This window comes from Alternaria infectoria (genome assembly GCF_024043175.1).
Source record: "Alternaria infectoria strain BMP 0036 chromosome Unknown scaffold_7, whole genome shotgun sequence".
Lineage (NCBI taxonomy): Eukaryota > Fungi > Ascomycota > Dothideomycetes > Pleosporales > Pleosporaceae > Alternaria > Alternaria infectoria.
Genome location: NW_026250696.1, coordinates 1,411,579 through 1,432,371, shown reverse-complemented (window position 1 = coordinate 1,432,371; position 20,793 = coordinate 1,411,579). Strand labels below are relative to the sequence as shown.

Sequence of the window (20,793 nt, the reverse complement as noted above, 5' to 3'; positions counted from 1 at the left end):
GGAGAAGCATGCAGCCGTGGAGTGTAAAGCACAGTGCTATGCCGAAGCCACGGTCATCTTGATGTGCGTTTGGGGGGCCTTTCGGTTTTTGCGATGAGATGGATTTTGGTTGCATGGATCGGCGTTACAGCGCTCAGTCACGTTGTTCAGCGGCATCGTAGTCGTTGGTTGTTGTCTGTATTACTATATTTCAGTATGAAAGGCCCATCATGCTATACAAATCGATTATCCCCTACAGCACTGCGAAAGCACTGCAGTACGATACACTGCTATGCTGCACACCCTCGACCAGACTGCTCCTCTCATATCGCAGGAACTTGAATGTGCCCTTTCCTTCACCTAATTCACGTAGCTCACCTGCCTTCTCTACCGCGGCCATGAACAGGCCGATCGGATGTCTTCCGCACACGGTGTTGCCCGTCTTCTTGAGCTGGTCTAAGAATCGTTTATGTGACCTACTCTCCACAGCGTCGATACTCTCGTGATCGACAGCGGCAATGCTTTCGTGTATGGGGTAGTCGCTCGGCACAGCAGAGCTTGACTTCAGGTGGGTTGCCGCTGAACCGTCGGGCGGCTGGTAGTACGTGTACCGGAAACGGGACCCCCAGTGACAGAAGTCAGATGATATGACGAAGACATTGTGGGGATCGAAGAGATAGGGAGCGAGCATAGAACCATAGTATGCTTCGAGGGCTGCCTCAGTATTGCCGACCATGATAGGAACCAGAGGAACAGATTTCGAGTCGTTCTGGAAGCTCGTGTTCTTGAGCGACAACATCTTGTAAATGTAGGGCAGGTGCATCTCTAAGCTGTGTTCGTCCTCGTCGGTTCCCTTTGACATGATTTCCAGATCCCAGTCTTGCTGTATCTCCTCCACCAGGTCTCTGTCTATCGTGAGGTCGCCGAGCGGTGTACGGTACTTGTCGCAGCCTGTTGTCGCAGCGCCAGCGAGATAGTAGTGGTGGGAGGGGCCGAGGAGGAAAACACGTTTGCTATAAGCCGTCAGTATGGCAATAAACCTCCGCTTCATAGTCTTGCACTCACGCATTCGCCCAGTCAGCGCTCTTGTAGGCCCATGCAGCAGCAGGCCCTGAGTACGAGTATCCGGCATGCCTGCATGTCCATGAGCCTCATGTTCTCTATAGCTTCTTCAGGGAGCCTACGGGGCGATGATGGCTCGCGCATCCGGCGTCGGTATTGAGACTTGGCCCTGCTGTGAGGAAACGGAGCCGATAGGCGTGGTGGTAGCGGGAACGTCTGCGAGCCAGCCGTCGAGTTGCTGCGATAGGAGCTGCTTGTTGTCCGTATACCAGGAGCCGGCGTGGGTGGCTTTGCGGGTGACCATGGTGGGTTTCGGGTATTGTGCGACGGAGCGGGATGCGCTGCTAGAGATCTTGGGAGCTGGTATCGTGGCGTTGTATCGAGTAGTTGGTGTTGGGAGCGTGAGGGGCAGTGGGGTAAGCTGAGCGCGACCTTCGTACAGCCGACGTAATGCCTTTACCTGCCATCATCGCCTGCTGGGAATGTGCAAGGGACATCTCTAGACGCCAGATACAAAAGCCCACCAAGCCATGCTCCATGACGCCTGCTGCAACGATTGTACAGCAGGTCACGTGTGGATGTTCGGTGATGTTGCCCAGGTGCCCGGTCGGAGGGTATTGATGCAATTGCGATCCCGACACGCCATCACGCGACGCGCTCGCGCCGACAATTCGCGTCTCCCAGGCCAGCCACTTAGCATCATCACTCCCCGTTTCATCCCATCTCGCTCTCCTTTCGCATATCGCTCTACGAACCCGTAAACAAACATTCGCCGCCTTGCAAGCACCACGAATAATACCCCGTCATTCATCGCAACCCGTCAACACTTCAATCCGCAGCCATGGGCCTCAAGCGCAAGCACTCCTCCGACGACTCGCCGCTCTCCATCTCCAGCTTCGGCGCCGTCTCCACACCGGATGCGCAATCGCCCATGTCTTTCACCAAGGGCTATGACAAGATGATGGATACACATGCACATGCGACCTCGAGATCCAATGGCTGGGACTTCATAAGCGCGAGTCGAGTCAAGAGCAACGATTGGGGCAACCGCACACAGAAGCGGGTTCGCGACAACAGACCCGACGAGCAAGCGATACACAGTAAGGCTTATTGACTCGGTGATTCGAGCTTCTAGTTGCTAATCGTATCCCAGAAAACACGCTGAACATGCTCTTCGCCGCGCAACGTGAACATCCAGAGGCCGCGCCCATCCCGTCCGACGCTCTTCCAACACACCAGCCATCAACTTTGGCCTCGTCGAAACCACAAAAGTCTACGCTGCATTCTTTCTGGAAACAGCTACCCGCGCCGCCTGTTCAACCCATCTTCTCAATGCCTGTACAGCAGGACCAAGCTTCCTCACAAGTGCCCCGATGCGAAGACTGCGATACACCATTACATGGTGAGCGAGACGAGATGGATGTAGACATGGATATGGACATGGGCGGAGCTGTGGCGCATAGTCCTTTTGCATGCAGCGACTGTGGGCGAAATGTATGTGAGACTTGTGCGGTTGTGTCATCGACGAGGCATTGCCTGCAGTGCGCGACCAGTGGAAGGAATTTGAGGCGGTGGTGGTAAGAGTGGAGTGTGAAGGTAGTTGGATGGTGCATAGCACGGTCATTGTGGGCAGCATAGGTTCCTTAGCATTGTTGTATAGCGAGGCGTACAGGTGTCAGCAATGGGTTCACGCGCTGGCCAGATAACGGTAGTATACCCCTTTCATATTCGTCATTAATTCTAGCCAAACATATGATACAAATTCTGCACGATCTATCTCTGCACATGTGCAGAAATCTCTCAGACTTGACCGAGTTTCAAGTAAAGCATAATACAAGATACATGACAGTTCATCACCGTCTCTATTGTTCTACATAAAGCTTCCCAGGCTCAAGACAATGAGTACCTCCGCGGTCTGGTTTGAGTTTTGTGGAAAGCGGCAATAAGTGCCGCGGCATTGGTGCAGGTGGTGTGAGAACAACAAGCTCTAGCTCTAGAGAACGAGAAGTAGTGTGAGTAACACATGTTCACAAAGCGAGAGCGTGGTATCTAGGTAGCATGTACTTGGACATACCTTATACAAGGAAGAAATTGAACAGCTGCTTTACTGTCTACATTTTCTCATGGGATATACAAACCTTAACTAAATAGCCACTCTGCTGTCTACATTGCCGTAGAGAATACATGCACTTTGACTAATTAGATTATTTGCTGTCTACATTGCCTTTGGGAGTGTGTAAACTTTGACTAAACAGATACTCTACTGTTTACATTACTGTAGAGGTTAAAGTCCATATACTCCATAAGGTAATGTAGACAGTAGAGTAGCGTTTCAGTTTCTTCCTCGTATAAGGCGGACATTACGACGAATTGCAAAGAAGCGAATTTGACACTGACCCCACCAACCCCGCTGCCGCCATTCTTCAGTCCCGCGCATGGGCTGCGTTCGCCTGATGACCCAGTCAGCAGCTCCAGGGATGTGGTCTACTGTATATTCACGCATTAAATTGAAGTTTTTCCATCAATCGTCTCTCAAGCGAGCGTAGTCTAGGTTCGTTCCCTCATCCAACTCTCTAATGCCTTTCTAACGTTTCACTAGTGGTTATGATGTCTGCTTTACATTCTAAATGTAAAGTTACGCAGAAGGTCGGGAGTTCGATCCTCCCCGCTCGTATGAGCTATTGCATCATTCTTTTTGGCTTTTTAGAGTGCTTCTACAGCTGTCCTAGACGTGTGTGGTTGTGGACTCCACTTTTTGCAATTTTGCCATCACCAACAAGTGGAACAACCCCTCTTGCCCTGGGTCAATTCTGCCCTCGCTTGAATCCAATGGTTACGCGCATATACTGCATAATTTGTACTTTGTCTATAATCTGTACGTCGTCCCTGGCGTTCTGGACAGTTGTGAGAAGTTTGCCGAAATCGGTGACTTGGACCCCTCTTTTTTGACTTTGCGAACATGATGCCCCACCACTTTGTGGGCTTGTTCAAGTCTAGGCGTCATGCTTCTTGACGGGGGAGCTGTTCGTTTAAAAATGATACAGACGAAAACGTCGGATTAATCGAGTGCAGCCTGAGTAGCACGTTGGTTGCTTTATAAACGATGTAACGGGGAAACTTGTCATATTGCACCATTTGAAGCATCCACAGGTTGTGTAGTGTACGTTGATCCACTATCGTAACATCATGGAGCATGCGCTCATTCGATTCTAGGTAGTGGTTATCACTTCAGATTTTGACTTCATCAATATTCTGATAACCCCGGTTCGGTAAGACATTTCCTCTGCTGTGATCACAAGACTTGTTCCTAACGTTGAGAAGAACCCGGGCACGACCTTCAAGACTTCTTTTTTGCTCACCGTTGGTTTCTTTTGTTTCTTGCACACTCTACACAGAATACGTTGTTATCAGCAAGCTGTGTTCTATATTTTAGAGATGCCAACTGTATTAGATCTTGTGCTCGTCAAAGCAAAATGCAGTGTGTGTAGCTCCAGGATGTAGTATACCGGCGTACTTGGGATGCACTCTAAGTAACAAGCTCCATCGTGCTATCATCCTAGGTTTGCCCGTAGACCAGTGCTATGTGCGGTACGGGAACCTTGTCTCTCAGAGATATACATAGATACATTGTGTCATGGGAGTGAGAGCATGCTTCGCGGTCCAATTCGCGATGACCATTACTATAGAGGAAGCTGCCACACTTGCCATTTCTTCTACGTGACACGGGAACCTCTTGTTTACATATACTCAAATGTTTTGTGTCTCCACGCGTAGAAACTACTTACCTAGATCTGTAATTCTATACCACGTCGTAGCCGTGTAGCATCTCTCAGCTTTATAGAGTATGATTCGGATTTGCAGTCGACGACCGCATCATACGAGACACTCGTAAAATCTGATAGTGATGTAAACTTCTGGATCTCAACATACTGTCAAGAAACCCGAGGTACCTATGGATGGGTAGTAAAAGAATGGTGTTGGGTGGTACCGTCATGTCCGCATGACAGGCTTAACTCCGGTGAACCTCAGGCTCACCACAGCCCCATCTCACCAACCCACCATCCACCACCCACAATGTCGCACACGCTCTTCACCAAAGCGCCTTCGCTGCGCAATGTAGCCCAACGCTCCGTCCCGCGCCAATTTCGCGCCACGTACCACAGACAGTCCTCCCCGAAGATGGCATCCGGCGCCGCGCCCATCCGCACTCTCCTCCGCCAGACGACGCTCCGTGCAAGCGCAATAGCAGCGCAACGGACGTCCTACCCGGCCACGCAACAGTTCTCCTACCAAACCTACACACAACAGCGCTCACGGTCGCCGTCCCCACCTCCACCATACCAAGCACGCAACACATCCATCCTAGCAGCGCCAAACCAATGGACGCGCTTCACCACACCCTACAACACCCTCTCCGCCGTCCGCACATTCACTTCAACGCCACGCGCTAAATTTGCATCCGCCACGTCGTCAGCCCCATCCTCGCTATCTCCAGAAGCTCAACAAGCGGTGGAGGAAGCGATCGAGGAGATACAAGAACTCTACGGCACGGCCAAAGACGAGTTTGAGATCGCGTCTGAGGAGAGCGAGAAGAACACAACGTATGCGCCTGACGACCGGGCTGCAGCGAGGGAAGAGCTGGATAGGTTGCTCGAGTACTACAAAGGGGTTGTTGAAGGTGAGGATAGGCCGGTCGCAGATGAAGTGAAGAGGAGGGTGGGGCAGAGGATTAGGGAGCTGGAGAATGCCGTGCTGGCTATGGAGGAGGCGGCTACCCATGGCGATTAGATGTTCGTTGCACTGTTACCAATCAGAGAGGCAATTGTACATCGCGGTAGAGAACATGGAAGTACACCAAAAGGGTATTGCTCAAGGTTGTTGTTGTTGTAACATATAGTCCCAGTCAACTCTATGAATCGCTAATTCTTTGTGGATATTTCATGATAGGCTAAAAGCTAGCTACTGTCACGCCAAAACGCCTTACTGTCCTGTGTAATACCGACTAAGCGGTCGCTACTCAAACCTAGTCTGACTGGCTAGGTACTCGAATTCTGGGTGCGGATGTTTGGGACGTCTCTCTTCACCTCCATGCAGAATGGCGTCCAACTCATCTCTGAACTGAGTCGGGTTTGGTCGAAGAGTCGCTGCCTTTGACCGACTAGGCAGTTCCCAATCATTTTTGCGGTTCTTCTCATCCATCTCCTCGCGCAGGATCTTGACCTGCTTCTTCATCTCTTGCCACAGCTCTAGCTTGTCAAGATCAGAGTCTGGCTCCGAAGCAGGGTCGTATATGTCGCCAAAGGGCAGTCTCCGTGCGAAGTTGGTATGCAGAGTGCCGGTGGTCGATTTCATCGGATCCTGGGGGCCTGCCCACCTCTCTGCATCGTGGTCGGCCTCCTCGACGCTCTTACCACCCCGCGCGGCAATAGCAAGGAGCGACGCAACGAAAGCCTCCTGCATGTAGGCAAAAGAGAACTTGGGCGTAATCTCGGCAATCTTTCCACAGAGCTCGTCGGGGAAGTCGAGATCCTTGTTGTCTTTGAGCTTTCCCTGCCAGAACTTTGCGTATTGCATGCGCTGATCATAGTCAGGGTTTGGGAAGTAGTACTTGCGATCGAAGCGGCTAGGCCTCTTTGCAATCCCTGGGTCCAGCCTGTCCAGGTGGTTTGTGGAACCGACCATCAAGATGCCGTCATTCGACTTTAGACCATCTACCTCATTGAGGAAGTATGATCGCACATGGTCGCTGACGATTGAATCCAGATCCTCAAAGACAAGGTAGCAGGGCGCCTGCTCGCGAGCTTTGCCAAAGATCTGCGCTAACGAGTACTCAGGTCCACCGAAAGAGGTCAGGGTGCGGACGTAGAGAGTGGGGACGGCGAGTCTGGAGTCGCCTTCCTTGCCGCGCTGGTAAAGGCTGTGCATCATGGCCTTGATGCTGATGGTCTTGCCGTTTCCGGGGGGTCCGTAGTAGATGACACCGCGCTTCCATGGCACCTTCAGGTCTTCGTATGTCTGTCTGCCATCGAAGAAGTTCTCCACATCTGCGATGAGCGCCTTCTTCATGTCCTCGTCGAGGATGACGGAGTCCCATGTACTCTTCTGTACAGAACGGTACAGCTCCGCGCTCTTCTGCCAGTAGCCACCGTCAAAGACCCAGACCTCGTTGTGCAGTTCGCTACCCCACTTTGTCGCGTCCTTGATCAACTCATCCACCTTGTGCGACGCGTTGGAGAGGACATAGTGCAGCGTCGGGCTTGGGTAATACGACCCTCCGTCGCGACCTTCGGCAATGTATAGAATCGCCTCCTGGTCTTTCCACTTGTACATGTACTTGCCAAAGATGACACGTTCGACCATGTATCCAGGACTGGGGTCGAGCCTGTGGCTTGGGGGAGCATAGGAGCGCCACTTGACTCCAGGGCCGTAGACGGGATCTGTGACCGAGTCTTCGAGGGGCGTGACTTTTGCGAAGCCAGCGGATGCGTATGCGAGGAGGTTCAGCCGTCCCTGGGGCGCGACGGTGAGGTCGAGGTTGGGGTACTGCGATCGGATTGCCTCGATGAGGACGACATCGGTGTTGATGCGCTTGCCCGACGAGTGGTCGAAGTAGGAGAGGGCGGCCATGTCCTCCTGGGACGTCGTGTTGTCGGACATGATGGGCAGGACAGACTGTGTGCGATGTGAATGATTTGGCGTGTTCAGGTTATAACTCCCTCACCTGGGCACGCGTCGAGCATGTGTCTGCCTAAACCCCGAGTAGCATCCAAGCTCCAAGCTTCCCCGCGCTACCTATCGATCGCCAACCCATTACGTAGCCAGCTTTCCGCCCGGAGACGCGCCTCACCACCAAACCAAACATCGCGCACCAGCTTCAAGGCGCGACTTGATGTTCGCGATAACGCGCTCGGTAACTTTGACACCGCATTCGGCCCTCCTTTGCTTGCCGGTGTCTGTGTTGGTAGCGAGATGCGCCAAGCAGGTGACAAGCCGGCAAAGAGGGACAAGAAACGCCACCTCTCTGCCCATGTCCTCTTTGTTGCGACGTCCTCTCGTCTTTTCGACCTCAAAAGCCATGCTTCGAGGCGTAATAGTTGTCTAGCAACCACAAAAACGTCATAGGTAAGTTGGCGTCAGCCAGACAGCTTGAGGTGTATGGTTATGGTCAGCCTTGGAGCCTCCAAGGCTCGCTGCTGCTTTAGCCAAAAATCAACAACGACAAACAGCATTGGACTTATGTACCTCTCCACACATACGCATGTCAAGTTACTTGATGGCTACTGGGAATGGATACTGAGACTCGCCACTTCTCGGCAAAAAGACACCCGCGACTCCCGGCCGGTGTATGGATAGCAGCGTGCCGGAGGACCGCGGAAACCACTTGGCCCCTCGGTAACTGGCGGGTAACCAGACTGTCTTTCCGCTTTCCCAGACTCTCCTGACTCCTGGCACGCTCTTACGCAGGGTCGAAGTGGAGTCCCCAGATCTTGTCTCTCCACAATCTGGGTGGACCCTTCTTCCTCGTCTCCGAAACCTTCTGGCAGTGCGGCGGGACCGTAGCCGATCACCTCAGGCAAACATAGGCATGACATATCAGCACTCGTTAACTGTCTGTCGTGTGGATGCGGCTTATGGAAAGACCGGCCTTTCTCTTGTCTCGTGCAATACACGAGGAGCTTGCTTGTTTCATGCAGGTACCACAACGCGCCTCGACGGCGGTATACCTAGATCAATATTGTCGCGAAGCTCGGAACACCCAACATTAATCACAAGCAATAGAACGCACTCTATGTATCAGGCAAAATGATTACTATTCTAGAGAGCTTGTACAATATGCATGTCTGTAGTACATGCGGGTTTCACAATGAGAGCAGAGCCTGATCATTGCTGGAGCATGTTATTGACAAAAGTCAAACAAGAAAAAAACCGAACAGACCCGCCGCCTACATCAATATAAGAACCTACAAGATAGGTGACCCGGCGTCGATGTAGGCTCTAGACCTGTTCAGTTTTTTCTTGAAGCACTCCAAGCAATGCCACCACAAACATTACAGATGCACCTTTACAGTGCTTCATTAGCCTAAAGTGCCACGCAATTGCGCCATCTCACTGTCTCACGCAATTGACATGGATGCCTGGAGTGATCCGTTGTCGTGGAAGCTCTTACACATCGATGTTCTTGGACCTTTGTTTTCATCCTCTCGCGCGACCTCAGCTATCTTTGACAATGAAGGCACTGCGAGGACAATTCATTTGTACCTTGCCGGAACAGCAAAAGGCTCTGAGACGGCATCAACCGCCACGCCTGGCATACACACCACTCCTGTCGCGGACACAGCAGACACGGAACGGCAGGGTGCAGGTGGAAATGATTTGACATGTGTTCCCGCTGGACCGAGGACGTGCAACAGCCAACCTGCGTCTCAACCGCACCTCTAGGATGGGTGGTGAGCTGCTGCTCCACTAGGGGGCCCCACGCAGCCCCGGACGGCCAGGACATGGCGGCAGCACGCTACGCTAGCACTATCGATCCCACAATTGATGGACAGACTTTTTGTGTTCGTCGTTTCTCCAGAACGCACTTCCAATTCAAATATTCGGCGACTGCGCGAGCCGTTGCGACGGCGCATTTTCGCAGCCTTTGCTAGAGTTTCGTTATGTCATGATATTGGAACATGCCGGTGGCTTATGCCGAGGCTCTTGGACAAAGCTTAGCCGCCTTACCTCATGCACAAGGCCATCATCCCGTTTCCTCCGCGGCCTTTGACGATCTTGAATTTCAAAGCACGCCCCAGTAAATTGCTTCTACACCAACAGGACGCCGTGTGCCTGTTTGCAGTGCAATGCCAACTGAGGCATCCTCCAACAACCGCGCGAAGGCCAAAGGAGGAGCTGCGTTGATATATCGTGTCACCATATCGCACCCGCGATATCCGGCATCCCAGTCCAACGGGCAGAATGCACCTGGGAGGCTCGCGTACATGTCAGAACGCCCGACCTCGCGTTTTAACTACTCCGAGCAAATTGAGCGTTGGCGCACTGACTGGAGCTCCACTCCCACACACGTTTCTCGCAGGGGGCCCTCCTCAAGGGTAAACATGCAGTCAGACCGCTAACATGCAGAGATCGATAGCGGTCTGTGCGTTATACGAAGTTTCGAAATCCCAGGCTCCTTCTGCCGTGTTCGCGATCAAAACACTCGAAGGAAGCTGATGTGTCATGGTCACAAGAGACGATGATGTAATGCTTGGGACTTGGTCGGCGATCTGTACTTGGGAATTCGAGCAGCGCATCTTATTTCTCCGCGTCATCGCGGCAGCTGAGCCCGCCTGAGCAAGACAGAATACTGCTGGATCGGTTGGCGCACCACCTTCCATCCTCATTGTCGGTGTCCATCCGGCCTCGCTAAGGCAGCTTTGGCGCCGATCACACGGCGCATGGTGGCTTGGGGTCGACTGATTGTCGTTCGTCCGTCCACCGTGCCCTCAGTTGATTGATTCGCAGTGGAGACGCATGCTGTCCTTTTACCCGGCATGGAGAGGCGTCTATGGGGAACTGCCATGAGTGGTCCGCTTTAGCACCTGTTTGGAATTCTAATTACCTAGCCTTAGTCGCGGGACTAGCACCAGTATGGGACGACGGCTCATGGCACACGTAGATGGACCATGCTTCCCCTGCGAGGCCTGATCTGTTCTGGACATATATCAGTCTCTCCGCTCCCCCAGAATCGGCTTGACTTCTCCTTCCCCAGACTCTCCCCCCGTTGAACCCGTCTTGAGTTAGTCCGGACCGGAACACGTCAAGCACCTGTCAATCATAGCAGACATCATGGCGACCGCTCGTGAGCACAACGACACCATGGTATGTTTCTCGAATGCGCCAAACATGTGTACCAAATCTAACTGTCTTGATAGCGTGGCCCGAGTTTCGAGAAGAACACCAACGGCACCAGCGCGACCGATCACGCGGCAGTCAACGGTGCAGGAATGCCCAAGCAAAGGGTACCATACGACTATGGCGGCAACCCTCTCGCCCACGTTGCTACCAACGACCCAGATCTCCGTCTCGCAGCTTTTGGTGGTGAATTCCAGCCTGGTCTATACAGGCCGCCGAACCGCAAGTTCGCCAACCCAGCCCCTCTGGGTCTGTCGGCTTTCGCCCTCACCACCTTTGTTCTGTCTTTGATCAACGTCAAGACCCGAGGCATTGGTCACCCAAACATTGTCGTGGCTGCTGCGTACGGTTATGGAGGTCTCGTGCAGCTGTTGGCTGGCATGTGGTATGTATTATCAGTCAATTTGTCCATACGCGTCTTAACAGAAGACTAGGGAAATGGCTGTCGGAAACACATTTGGTGCGACCGCTCTTTCATCCTACGGAGGTTTCTGGATCTCCTTCGCTATCATCCTTACACCAGGTGGATTCGCGATTGAGGAGACGCTCCTGGAATCGGGCGACTTCTACAACTCTTTCGGCCTCTTCCTCATGGGCTGGTTCATCTTTACCTTCCTCTTGTTGATCTGCACCCTCCGATCCACCATCGCCTTCTTCTCGCTCTTCTTCACTCTCGACATGGCTTTCCTCCTCCTCGGAATTGGCTACCTCAACGCTGATGCTGCGGGACCACAAAGCGACTGCATCGTCGCTGGTGGTGCTTTTGGTCTCATGGCTGCTTTCATCGCCTGGTACAACGCCCTGGCTGGTATCGCGGACAGCTCGAACAGGTTAGTACTCAGTGCCATTACCATCGTCTCAATCCGTACTAATCTTCTACAGCTTCTTCGTCATTCCCGTTGCTCACTTCCCCTGGTCTGAGAAGGGCCGCGAGCGTCGCAACAAGGTCGACAACTCAGCTGCCCGTGCCGATGCCGGCCACACGGCATAAGGCAGTGCATAGAATGCACTAACATACCCACGAGTCGATGTTTGATGCATGGGGATGATAACACGGGAATAAGTTATCATGGATCAGCATTGAATGCGCCGAAGTTGATGACCACCGCATGGGATCAGATACGCGTAAACCACGTGTACCGCCCATGACGAACATGTATTCTTTTTAATATCATTTCGAATACCCATTATTGAATAGCTTGAATACAATGTCGCGATGCGATGCATTGCCGTCTGATTCATCGCGTGTCCCCTTTCCCAATCATCCTTCCCCGTACCCCAATTCCCTCCAACATGACAACCTGCACTCTTCGCACAGCCGGAGTCTACATTACAATCATCTCCCGCATTGCAGATCTTCGAATAAACCTACTTGCCTTGTGCCATCGGTCGATTCCTCCGCTGCAGGCGCCAACGGCTTGCTACTAGGAGGCATGGCACACGTCACGGCAGGGCAGTTGTGGCTTGCCTTGGCGTGGCGTGAGGCCACGATGTACAAGCATTTTCCACCCCAAGCCTCCTTTCTGGGCTGAGGTCAGAGGCGCTTTAGGGATCCTTTGACGCTGCGCTCACGCCAACCAAGAAAAAAGCTGAACAGGCCTGCAGCCTACATCAACTTAAAACCCTATAAATAGATGACTTGGTGTTGATGTAGGCTCTAGACCTGTTCAGTTTTTTCCTTGTATGAGGTGCGCTCATGCAAGTTACGATGATTGCTTCCCGGTGGGCGGGGAAAGGGTGTATGCATACCCGGGGAATGGAGCGTTTACAGTATGACGGGTGTGGCTTTGCAATCTTGGCGTTGTTATGCTCATCTTGCGGAGTATAGTGATCAAGGTGAGGGGTTTCTAAGGCTGTTAAAGTCGTCTAATCTATGGATCATGGCCCTGTTCTTGTCGAAACAATGTTTGTCTATGATTGGAGATGTTACACTATTACTATCTACACATTACTAGACACTTCCACTGGGTACCTGTATGGCACCATTCTCCTTGGTCCCCTCCAATGCTTCGCCCCAGATTTGCTTGACAAGCTGCTTCTTGTTGATCTTGCCCATTGCGTTCCTTGGGATAGTATCCACGACCTTCATCTCTTGAGGGATCTTGTAGTTTGCGAGCATCTCCTTGAGCGCCCTCCGCATGTCCAGCGCAGACCATGCTTTGCCTCCCTTGCCTGCTGTCTTGCCCTGTTCGGAGAGTACCACTACAGCAGCGACTTTCTGACCCCAGGCTTCTGATGGTAGACCGACCACGGCAACTTCGTCGATTTGAGGGAGGGAAAGCATCTCGCGTTCGATCTCGAGAGCAGAAACCTTCTCGCCACCGGTCTTTATGATATCGGCTGATTTGCGCCCGTGGATGAAGTAGAGAGGTCCCTTGGCCCATGCCTGGTCGCTCTCGCCTGCTCCCTTGACATTCCTTCGAACAGCGACATCGCCTGTCTTGAACCATTTCCCTTGTCCATCCGCGTCTTCTGTAAACTCTTTGGAGGTGGCTTCGGGGTTCTTCCAGTATTCTCTAAAGATGGTAGGACCGCGCAGTTGGATCTCGCCCTGGCGTTCGCGTTGTGTCTCGGGGTCGATTTCTTTGCCCTCTTCTATAATCTCCCCAGTCTCGATATCTGCTAAACGCGCCTGTACTGATGGAAGCGGCCAGCCTACCGAGCCATCTACGCGATCTGCAAAATTCAATCCGCAGGAAAGCGCCATACCCACCTCAGTCATGCCATATCGCTCGAGCAGCACGTTGCCCCCGCTGAGCTCCGTCCAGGCTGACTTCACTGGTGTAGGAAGGGCAGCGGACCCTGAGATGTTGAGGCGCATTTTCGATGGGTGAAGCGCGGTCTTGGTCGCGGCTTGAAGTTCGGACGAGAGGGTAGGGTGCGATGCGAGTAGGCGCGTGTATATGGTTGGGACTACAGTAAGGAAGGTAATGGGCTTCTTGACTGGATCAGGGCTCGGCAGGAACGGAGCTGCCAGGCGATCCCACACAGCGGTAGCATTGAATGGGAACTGGAACTCGATAGTGCTGCCGGCGAAGAGAGGCGTAAGCAGTGCGTTGACGGTGCCGTGAATGTGGTGTAAAGGAAGAACGTGTAATAGCACATCGTCTTTACTGTAGTTCCACGCCTCCAGCAGCGATCGCGACTGTGCCGTTAATACGTCTTGAGGCAACAAAACACCCTTGGGTCGGTTTGTAGTGCCCGATGTGTACAGCATCATGCCTCCCTTGTCGCTGGTAGGCTCCTCCAGCGTGACGTAGTCGTCCGTCTTGCCCATCATAATCTTGTCCTGTTTGTAGTTGATGGGCTGCGTCTCCATTCCCTCCTTCAGCACATCGTCGGCTTGACTCTGGAACTTCTCCGACGAGAGAAGCATCAGAGACTCGCTCTGGTCGATGATGTATCGGAGCTCGTGTGCTGGGAAGGTGGGCGATAGCGGTACGGCGATTGCATGTGCGGCGAGGATGGACAAGAGGGTCACTATGTATGCGTCAGATTCTGCTGCCTTTGCTGTTGTACACGAGGCGTAGAGGAACGCGCACCTACATAGTCGTATCCATTTTCTACCAGAAAGGATATCCGTTGGCCCTCTGTGCTCTGCCCGCCGCAGTTCCGTTGCAGCTTGTCCTTGGCAGCAGCGACATCGTTTACAAGCTCGCCGTATGTGAAGGACCGCCCGGAAAGAGAGTGGACGACGGCCGTGCTTTGCGCGTCATGCTTCTTGATGGCTTCGAAGACGGGGAGGCGGGGCAGCGTGGATGCCATTCTCACGGTATAGAAGGGCGAATGGCTGTTGTATGCCGACAGAGATATTTTGTGTCGTGTCAGGGTGCGAGCGAAGAGATTACGCGCCCACATGGCGGCAGGGAGATGTCCCGGATCAGCGCAATTGATGCAGGTTTCGAGGCTTCGGAGTACGGCAGATCGGTGCGAGATATGCTGTGTTTAGAGCCGCGTCGCAGCGGTCCTGTTACTGCAGTCTCCGGGCAGGAGCGCAACAGATGCCATCTAAACTATCATGCAGGGTAACCAAGACGCTATTCTACATGTCATAATCATCTTTCCAAGCATGCTCTGGCAGTTTCATGGCCTCAATGGCTCGTCTGACTGCGCTTCAAACTTTCGGAACCATGACGCGACGCCTTCCGATTTCGTCTTGGCGCTTGCCTCGGCACGAATTCTAGGGCCGATGCAACCCAATACTTCCACCACTGCGATCCAGTATTCTCATTGGTCCTACTTGCTACCCTACCCGACTAAGAAACACTGTTGTGAATGTTCTTTCCAACTGTCGCGCTCGCTGGAAAGCGTTTCATGTCAGCCATGGCTCAGTCCATGACACCAATGGAAGATGCTCTGAGGACCAAGGTATTTATGCACTTTAGTTGACATACCTCAACTGTGTACCCAGGATCGCATCTAAAGTTTCCGTAGATCACAGAAGCCCTAAAGCCGACTTCTCTCGAGATCTTCAACGACTCGAATAAGCATGCCCACCACAAAGCTATGCAAGGAGTCACCAGCAGAGAGACACACTTCCGGTATTCATCGACCTGCAAGCTTCTCAACTACGTGACTTGTGTTACTAACGCTCGCAGTGTTTTCATCACATCACCAGCCTTCCAAGGCAAGATGCAGCTCGCACGGCATCGCATGATCAACTCCTTGATGAAGGACGAGTTAGCACAAGAAGGAGGTATACACGCGCTGCAACTCATCACTCGAACGCCTGAGGAGGACGAAGCCCGGAAACAGAAGGAAGCCACCCAGGGATAAGTGCGGATGATGACCGATCCCCACGAAGAACGACTATGGAACTGTTTGGCAATAGGCGTCCGATAAAGCTCTGCTAGTGGATGGTATACATATGGGACTTTGTGCTTAGTAGCCATCGCAGATTGAAGGAAGGGTAAATTCAGAACAGTTGTGTAGTCTAATCTAATGTCCCCAACGCCTTGAAAGCCTCTAGTATATAGTCACTTTCCTCCTATAGGCGCTTCATAAAGTGACCATAACGTAAAGCTTAGCAATCCAACGCCATGTCTTAGCATCTCGCAGAAACCGGAACGCAGATACGAGATCGCCGACGAGATGGAGTTGGCACCCCCGATCTAGCCCCCGTCTTTCCGCATTACAGTCACCAGTTCATAAAGCTAGCCTTCTATTGAAGAAGAAACGGCTGAGTTCAGTGACAGGAAGATTCCCATAAGCTACCACACGCTCGACTAGCCATCGAAGTCAATACATTCTATTCGAAACAAGCAAAGGTATTACGAAGTGGTGGCGGTGATCGTCAGCACGAAACGGTCAATACGGGCTTCCACATCGTTCCGGGACCCTGCCAACCCTTGAACCTTGGCCCTGTACAAGTGCAGGCAAATGGACTAACGCAATCTAACAATCAGAATCTAGGCCTTTTCTACGCTCCTCACCAACATAGCAGGCATACCGCCATCCAAAAACGCAAAGCATGTGTACCAAGGGCGATGGTGAGGCAATCAAGCAATGCGTGGCATATCTTTGGCTTGCAGGGTTGAGCATATTACACAGTACCTAGTCAAGCTTCTTTACATGCAAGTGAAGACTACCTAGATAGAAAAGGTAATAAAGCTTAGTAAAGATGGGGTGATGATGGATACAGCTAGAGTGTTGTCCAGTTATCGGTCAGCGTGCGAATTGAGCCAGACACCGCGATGTCGCTAGAGAAACACCCCAAACTCACAGTGCGATCATCCCATCAACCATTGGTACGTATTGCTGAGAAAGCCAGAGGAAGTAGGTGTAACTGATGCAAATGAAGGTATATGTTCTTCTCACGCAGAACAGTGTACGGAAATCAGCACCTTTCTAATCTTCCATTGCGCTTGAGACACATACTTCTACAGGAGCGTCCAAATTTCAGTCTACATAGAACACCATGACAGGGTATAGATAGCAGAGTAACATGAAAACCTCGTGATCCGTCCCTTAAACCTAAGTCCTTATGGTACGAAAGCAAACGATATTGCGACGCTGTTGGTGAACAAACTTTTGTGGGGAGAGAGATTTGAGCTGCGCAATTCGTATTGTATCATCTTTGACCACCTTCTACTCCGACTGAAGTCTCGTCCATCTTCCCACTGGACTCCAGTATCTGCCTTGCTGCTTCCTGGATAGAGAGACTTTCGCGCCGCATAGTTTGCACCGCCGCTTCGAGTGCCTGGGTTCTCGCGCGAAGACGACTGATTTCCGCACGGAGGACGATGATGGTCTCTCTCTGAGAGGAAACCGAAATGTTGGCATTGTGCGTAAAGCCGACGGGCGATGGCTCTGTGGTGATGCCAGGTTGTTGTTCCGTATCTGATATCGATACTGACGTCTCAGTTCCAGCCACCATAGCTTCTTCCAGTAAACGTATGCGTTGCTCGAGCCCGGATTTCTCAGCCTCCCATGCCCTCTTTTCTTCAGTGCTTTGTGCCTGGAGCCGGTTGGCCATGTCCATGATTTGCATATATTGTGCGCCATTAGCGATGAGCTGCTGCCGAGCCTCATCCCTACTCTGCTGTAGCTCTTCCATTTGACCTTCCATTGTCGAAACTTGTGCTGACAGCCTGTCCTTCTCATCCATGAGATGGATGACCTCTCCGTCGTTGATTTCGAGCTTTCTTTCGAGCGTGGCGCATGTCGTCTTTTGTCTTTCGAGGCTCTGGAGCAGAGTACCGTATTCGCGCTGTAGGGTACGCAATTCCGAAGTTTTGAGGCTGATTTGCTGTTGGAGGTCGTGTAAGCTCGGACTTGGTCCTAATGTTTGCGACATCGCTGGTGGTGATATTGAAGGCAGGCTTTGGGAGATGTGGAAGTTGAAGGAAGAAGGTGAAGGTAGGATTATCGAGTATGGACGTTGTTGAGCCCGTATTGGGGCGTTCATCGAGTCGAAAGCTGGCGTAATGTCCGGTGAAGGGTTACCTGCGAATGATGCGGATTTGGGACGACTGAAGCTGCCAGAAACACCGGGATTTGACTCCTGTCTCTGTGGAGGCGTCCGATCCTCGCCGTCATCGGAGTAATCTTGAGCTCTTCTCATCTTGGAAGTTTTGAGAAATGGCGACGAGGACCGCGGGCGACGCGACGAGCCTTGCTTCATGTGCCCTTGTAACCAGAAATCATGCTCATGCTGCGAACGAAGCACCCATTACAATAGCTCTTCACTGCTGGCAATACTGTGTAAAGGCGGCTATTTCAGCGTATGAGAGTTGTTCCCAAGCATGGTAAGACCAGGTGCTAATCGAGCGGCAATAGGGGAAGTTAGAGCAACTCACTGAATTGACTAGATCGTGCTTTGTACGCGTCAACCTTCTGTCTCTATTGGTCAAAACTTCCAAGCCCGTGGCAATTTTGCGCATTGATACATGCAAGCTGCAGAATACTTGGCCCTGGCAGCTCGGCAAGCATAAGTAACCATCCCTACTGCGTGCGCTTGCTCAGGCCCATGACCCGGATGGATGACCAAGCTGCTTTGCAGGAGACAGGCCCAGCCAGTACTACGGTAACATATTGGCGGATCTTGTGTAATAGAGTCAGCTATGGTAGCCTTTTTGGAAGGTGCAAATTGGCACACCAATAAGATGAAAGTCTCATGCGCCGGCTACATGTCGGTCAACACGCTCCCGCTTAACGCGCTGGTATACACATACATGGCCAGGCTTCCACATCTGCACCACATGATAGAGCTACCGTATGATATACACACCGATAGATATGAAAGAGAAACGGAGACCTGAAACTTTGTAGGTACGTAGAGTTATGCTACTGTTTTTAACGACGGCAGCTGTAGAATCCGAAACTTTGGGCCCTACTGAGATGATTTGGAATGAATTGGGGCACAGTAGAAACGTTCGTTGATCCGGGATGTAACCGCCGTGAGTATAGTAGCCGGCTCGTGGCGGGAACGAGAATAATGACGCTGATTGATGGAGGCTGTGACAGTCGGGCCGGGGCGCTTGGACCGCACTTCAAAGGTGTTGGTATCTTCCTGTCGTCGTTCCATGTCCGTACGACACTGCACAGGTGGGACTTAAACCTAGAAACCGGACACAGAAGTTGGCCTCCGCCATCAGAACAGGCATAACGCCTTAGGAACAGTGTCGATATAAGATCTTTCGAAATATATGTTCAACTGTAAGATAGTCGATGTCATGGCATGCAAGAGCTGGAGTGTAAGAGCGCCATCGGTGCCGCATGTGAGTGCCGTGCAGTCGGAGTCTTGCTTAAAGGTCGGAGCTCGTGTTCGGTGGCATGGCTCCTAATATGGGAATATTCAGACAACCAGGCGTAATGCATCCGGTGGGTCATTCATAGGGGCCGTTACAGAGAGGCCGAAGGCCGGCATTGTAGTATGCAAATACGTGCGTATCGCACCCTCGGTGGTACCAGAGTCAGTCAGCGCCATTGCTGCACCGAAGCATACCTGCACTCAGTAGCCTGGACAAGCGAGAGCCAAGTCGTAGGCCAAGATGCCCGTGAAAGAGCTATTGTCAACGCCATAGGCACGAGAGGCGCGATTCGATGCAGTACTGTGAGGAGACCTCACCGGGGTCGACATGCCGGTTCGCGCGAACAAAGTATCAGGGAATCTCGACGACGTGCTTGCCGGATGCATCCATAGCCAACGATAGGAGGAGCTTGTGGAAGGATGACGGCTGAGTAAGACGGAAAGATCGTTATCGGTAATGATGAGCGGGAAATCATCCGAAACTAGCGTCGTCAGTCAGCACGGGATCTTTGAAGCTCTCTGTTACGACATCTGCCGAATCTAGACTGAAGACATGACTTGTGGCCTGACCGGCATGCGCTTGCGGTAACACGAAACACCGTATTGAGATGCAAGTAATAGAATTGGGGCAAGGTGATCGCAACCTTCCCGAATGCGGAACTCGTCGCACATGTGCTACAAGCGCCCTGGAAGGAACGCTTCTGTATTACCACGATATTTTCCTAATCTCTTCCCATCCTGTTACCACCAACACCGTACCTCTGAGTCTTTGCATCAGCTTTCACATATTCACATGCGCCAAGCTGCACTCTGCCCGTCAGTATCCACAAACTGTGTCCCCACATCCCGGGCAATCAGTCGAAGACGATCCTCAACCCAGTCTTTCTCGCGTGACACCACTTCAGTCTCAATCTTCTGCATCGTCTGCAACTCATCCAAGATGCCGTGTAGAATGGCTTTACATGCTTCGACTATACATGCAATGCTTGATCCGGGTGTTGGCAAAGCCAGCCTGTCCAGGTCGCGTGCAAATACTGTTAACTTCCTGATCAACGCAGCATTTTCGGCCTTCCATGAATCCCCAAGGCCTTCAATTGTCCCAAGAGCCGCCTTGGCTCCATGCGGACCTTGGCGGGCGGACCGAATCTCCTGGGCCCAGGACGACCAATGCTCAAACTCTTTCACCAGACGCTGTAGTCGACCACCCGATTCGACCAGCGACGGCAGTTCGTGGAGGGGCTCCGAAAGGACCTGGATGTACTCAACCAGGCCCGCAGATGAGCCGCTAGCACTCCATTCCAGCAGGGACTGCAAGTTCTTCTGTTCTTGTGCTGTGCGTTCGCTGTCTAACATGACTTGGTAAAGGCTAGCAACCTCTTCGAACTTCGTGCGCATCTTACGCTTCGCACTGATTTCCCAGCATCTATATGTCTCCGCCGACGATTGATGCAGAAGATGAAGTTGAAGCAGTTCAGATTGCAAACTGATCGCCTCTGGAGAAAGCGATTGCAACACTGTTTGAGGTGCAGGGTTGATAAACGTGGCAGTGGGAGCTTTCCCAACCTTACGTGGTGTGAAGTGCTGTTGAAGCGTGCTGAAAGCTGGTC

At 52.2% G+C, this 20,793-nt stretch overlaps 8 protein-coding genes and 1 non-coding gene across 9 annotated transcripts; 5 read left to right on the top strand and 4 right to left on the bottom strand.

Moving 5' to 3' along the window:
- Positions 1 to 232: 232 nt before the first annotated feature.
- Positions 233 to 1,345, bottom strand: J4E92_005338 (uncharacterized protein; the record flags this gene model as incomplete). The annotated part of the gene is made up of 3 exons (XM_051496720.1): positions 233 to 992; positions 1,045 to 1,113; positions 1,164 to 1,345. 3 exons carry the CDS (start codon positions 1,343 to 1,345, stop codon positions 233 to 235), a joined length of 1,011 nt encoding a protein of 336 aa, XP_051353440.1.
- Positions 1,346 to 1,882: 537 nt separating this feature from the next.
- On the top strand, positions 1,883 to 2,965 carry J4E92_005337 (uncharacterized protein; the record flags this gene model as incomplete). The annotated part of the gene is made up of 3 exons (XM_051496719.1): positions 1,883 to 2,141; positions 2,195 to 2,493; positions 2,891 to 2,965. 3 exons carry the CDS (start codon positions 1,883 to 1,885, stop codon positions 2,963 to 2,965), a joined length of 633 nt encoding a protein of 210 aa, XP_051353439.1.
- A 659-nt stretch (positions 2,966 to 3,624) lies between these two features.
- Positions 3,625 to 3,719, top strand: J4E92_005336. Its single transcript has one exon. It is a non-coding gene; the product is annotated as a tRNA-Val (tRNA).
- A 1,396-nt stretch (positions 3,720 to 5,115) lies between these two features.
- On the top strand, positions 5,116 to 5,829 carry J4E92_005335 (uncharacterized protein; the record flags this gene model as incomplete). Its single annotated transcript, XM_051496718.1, has 1 exon — positions 5,116 to 5,829. The coding sequence occupies one exon, from the start codon at positions 5,116 to 5,118 to the stop codon at positions 5,827 to 5,829; it is 714 nt and encodes a 237-aa protein (XP_051353438.1).
- Positions 5,830 to 6,054: 225 nt separating this feature from the next.
- On the bottom strand, positions 6,055 to 7,852 carry J4E92_005334 (uncharacterized protein; the record flags this gene model as incomplete). Its single annotated transcript, XM_051496717.1, has 2 exons — positions 6,055 to 7,757; positions 7,849 to 7,852. The coding sequence occupies 2 exons, from the start codon at positions 7,850 to 7,852 to the stop codon at positions 6,055 to 6,057; spliced, it is 1,707 nt and encodes a 568-aa protein (XP_051353437.1).
- A 3,017-nt stretch (positions 7,853 to 10,869) lies between these two features.
- On the top strand, positions 10,870 to 11,926 carry J4E92_005333 (uncharacterized protein; the record flags this gene model as incomplete). The annotated part of the gene is made up of 4 exons (XM_051496716.1): positions 10,870 to 10,902; positions 10,956 to 11,320; positions 11,370 to 11,765; positions 11,818 to 11,926. The coding sequence occupies 4 exons, from the start codon at positions 10,870 to 10,872 to the stop codon at positions 11,924 to 11,926; spliced, it is 903 nt and encodes a 300-aa protein (XP_051353436.1).
- A 960-nt stretch (positions 11,927 to 12,886) lies between these two features.
- On the bottom strand, positions 12,887 to 14,700 carry J4E92_005332 (uncharacterized protein; the record flags this gene model as incomplete). The annotated part of the gene is made up of 2 exons (XM_051496715.1): positions 12,887 to 14,415; positions 14,478 to 14,700. The coding sequence occupies 2 exons, from the start codon at positions 14,698 to 14,700 to the stop codon at positions 12,887 to 12,889; spliced, it is 1,752 nt and encodes a 583-aa protein (XP_051353435.1).
- Positions 14,701 to 15,258: 558 nt separating this feature from the next.
- On the top strand, positions 15,259 to 15,711 carry J4E92_005331 (uncharacterized protein; the record flags this gene model as incomplete). Its single annotated transcript, XM_051496714.1, has 3 exons — positions 15,259 to 15,303; positions 15,370 to 15,476; positions 15,534 to 15,711. 3 exons carry the CDS (start codon positions 15,259 to 15,261, stop codon positions 15,709 to 15,711), a joined length of 330 nt encoding a protein of 109 aa, XP_051353434.1.
- Positions 15,712 to 17,005: 1,294 nt separating this feature from the next.
- J4E92_005330 (uncharacterized protein) lies at positions 17,006 to 17,998 on the bottom strand (the record flags this gene model as incomplete). Its single annotated transcript, XM_051496713.1, has 1 exon — positions 17,006 to 17,998. The coding sequence occupies one exon, from the start codon at positions 17,996 to 17,998 to the stop codon at positions 17,006 to 17,008; it is 993 nt and encodes a 330-aa protein (XP_051353433.1).
- Between the last annotated feature and the right edge of the window lie 2,795 nt (positions 17,999 to 20,793).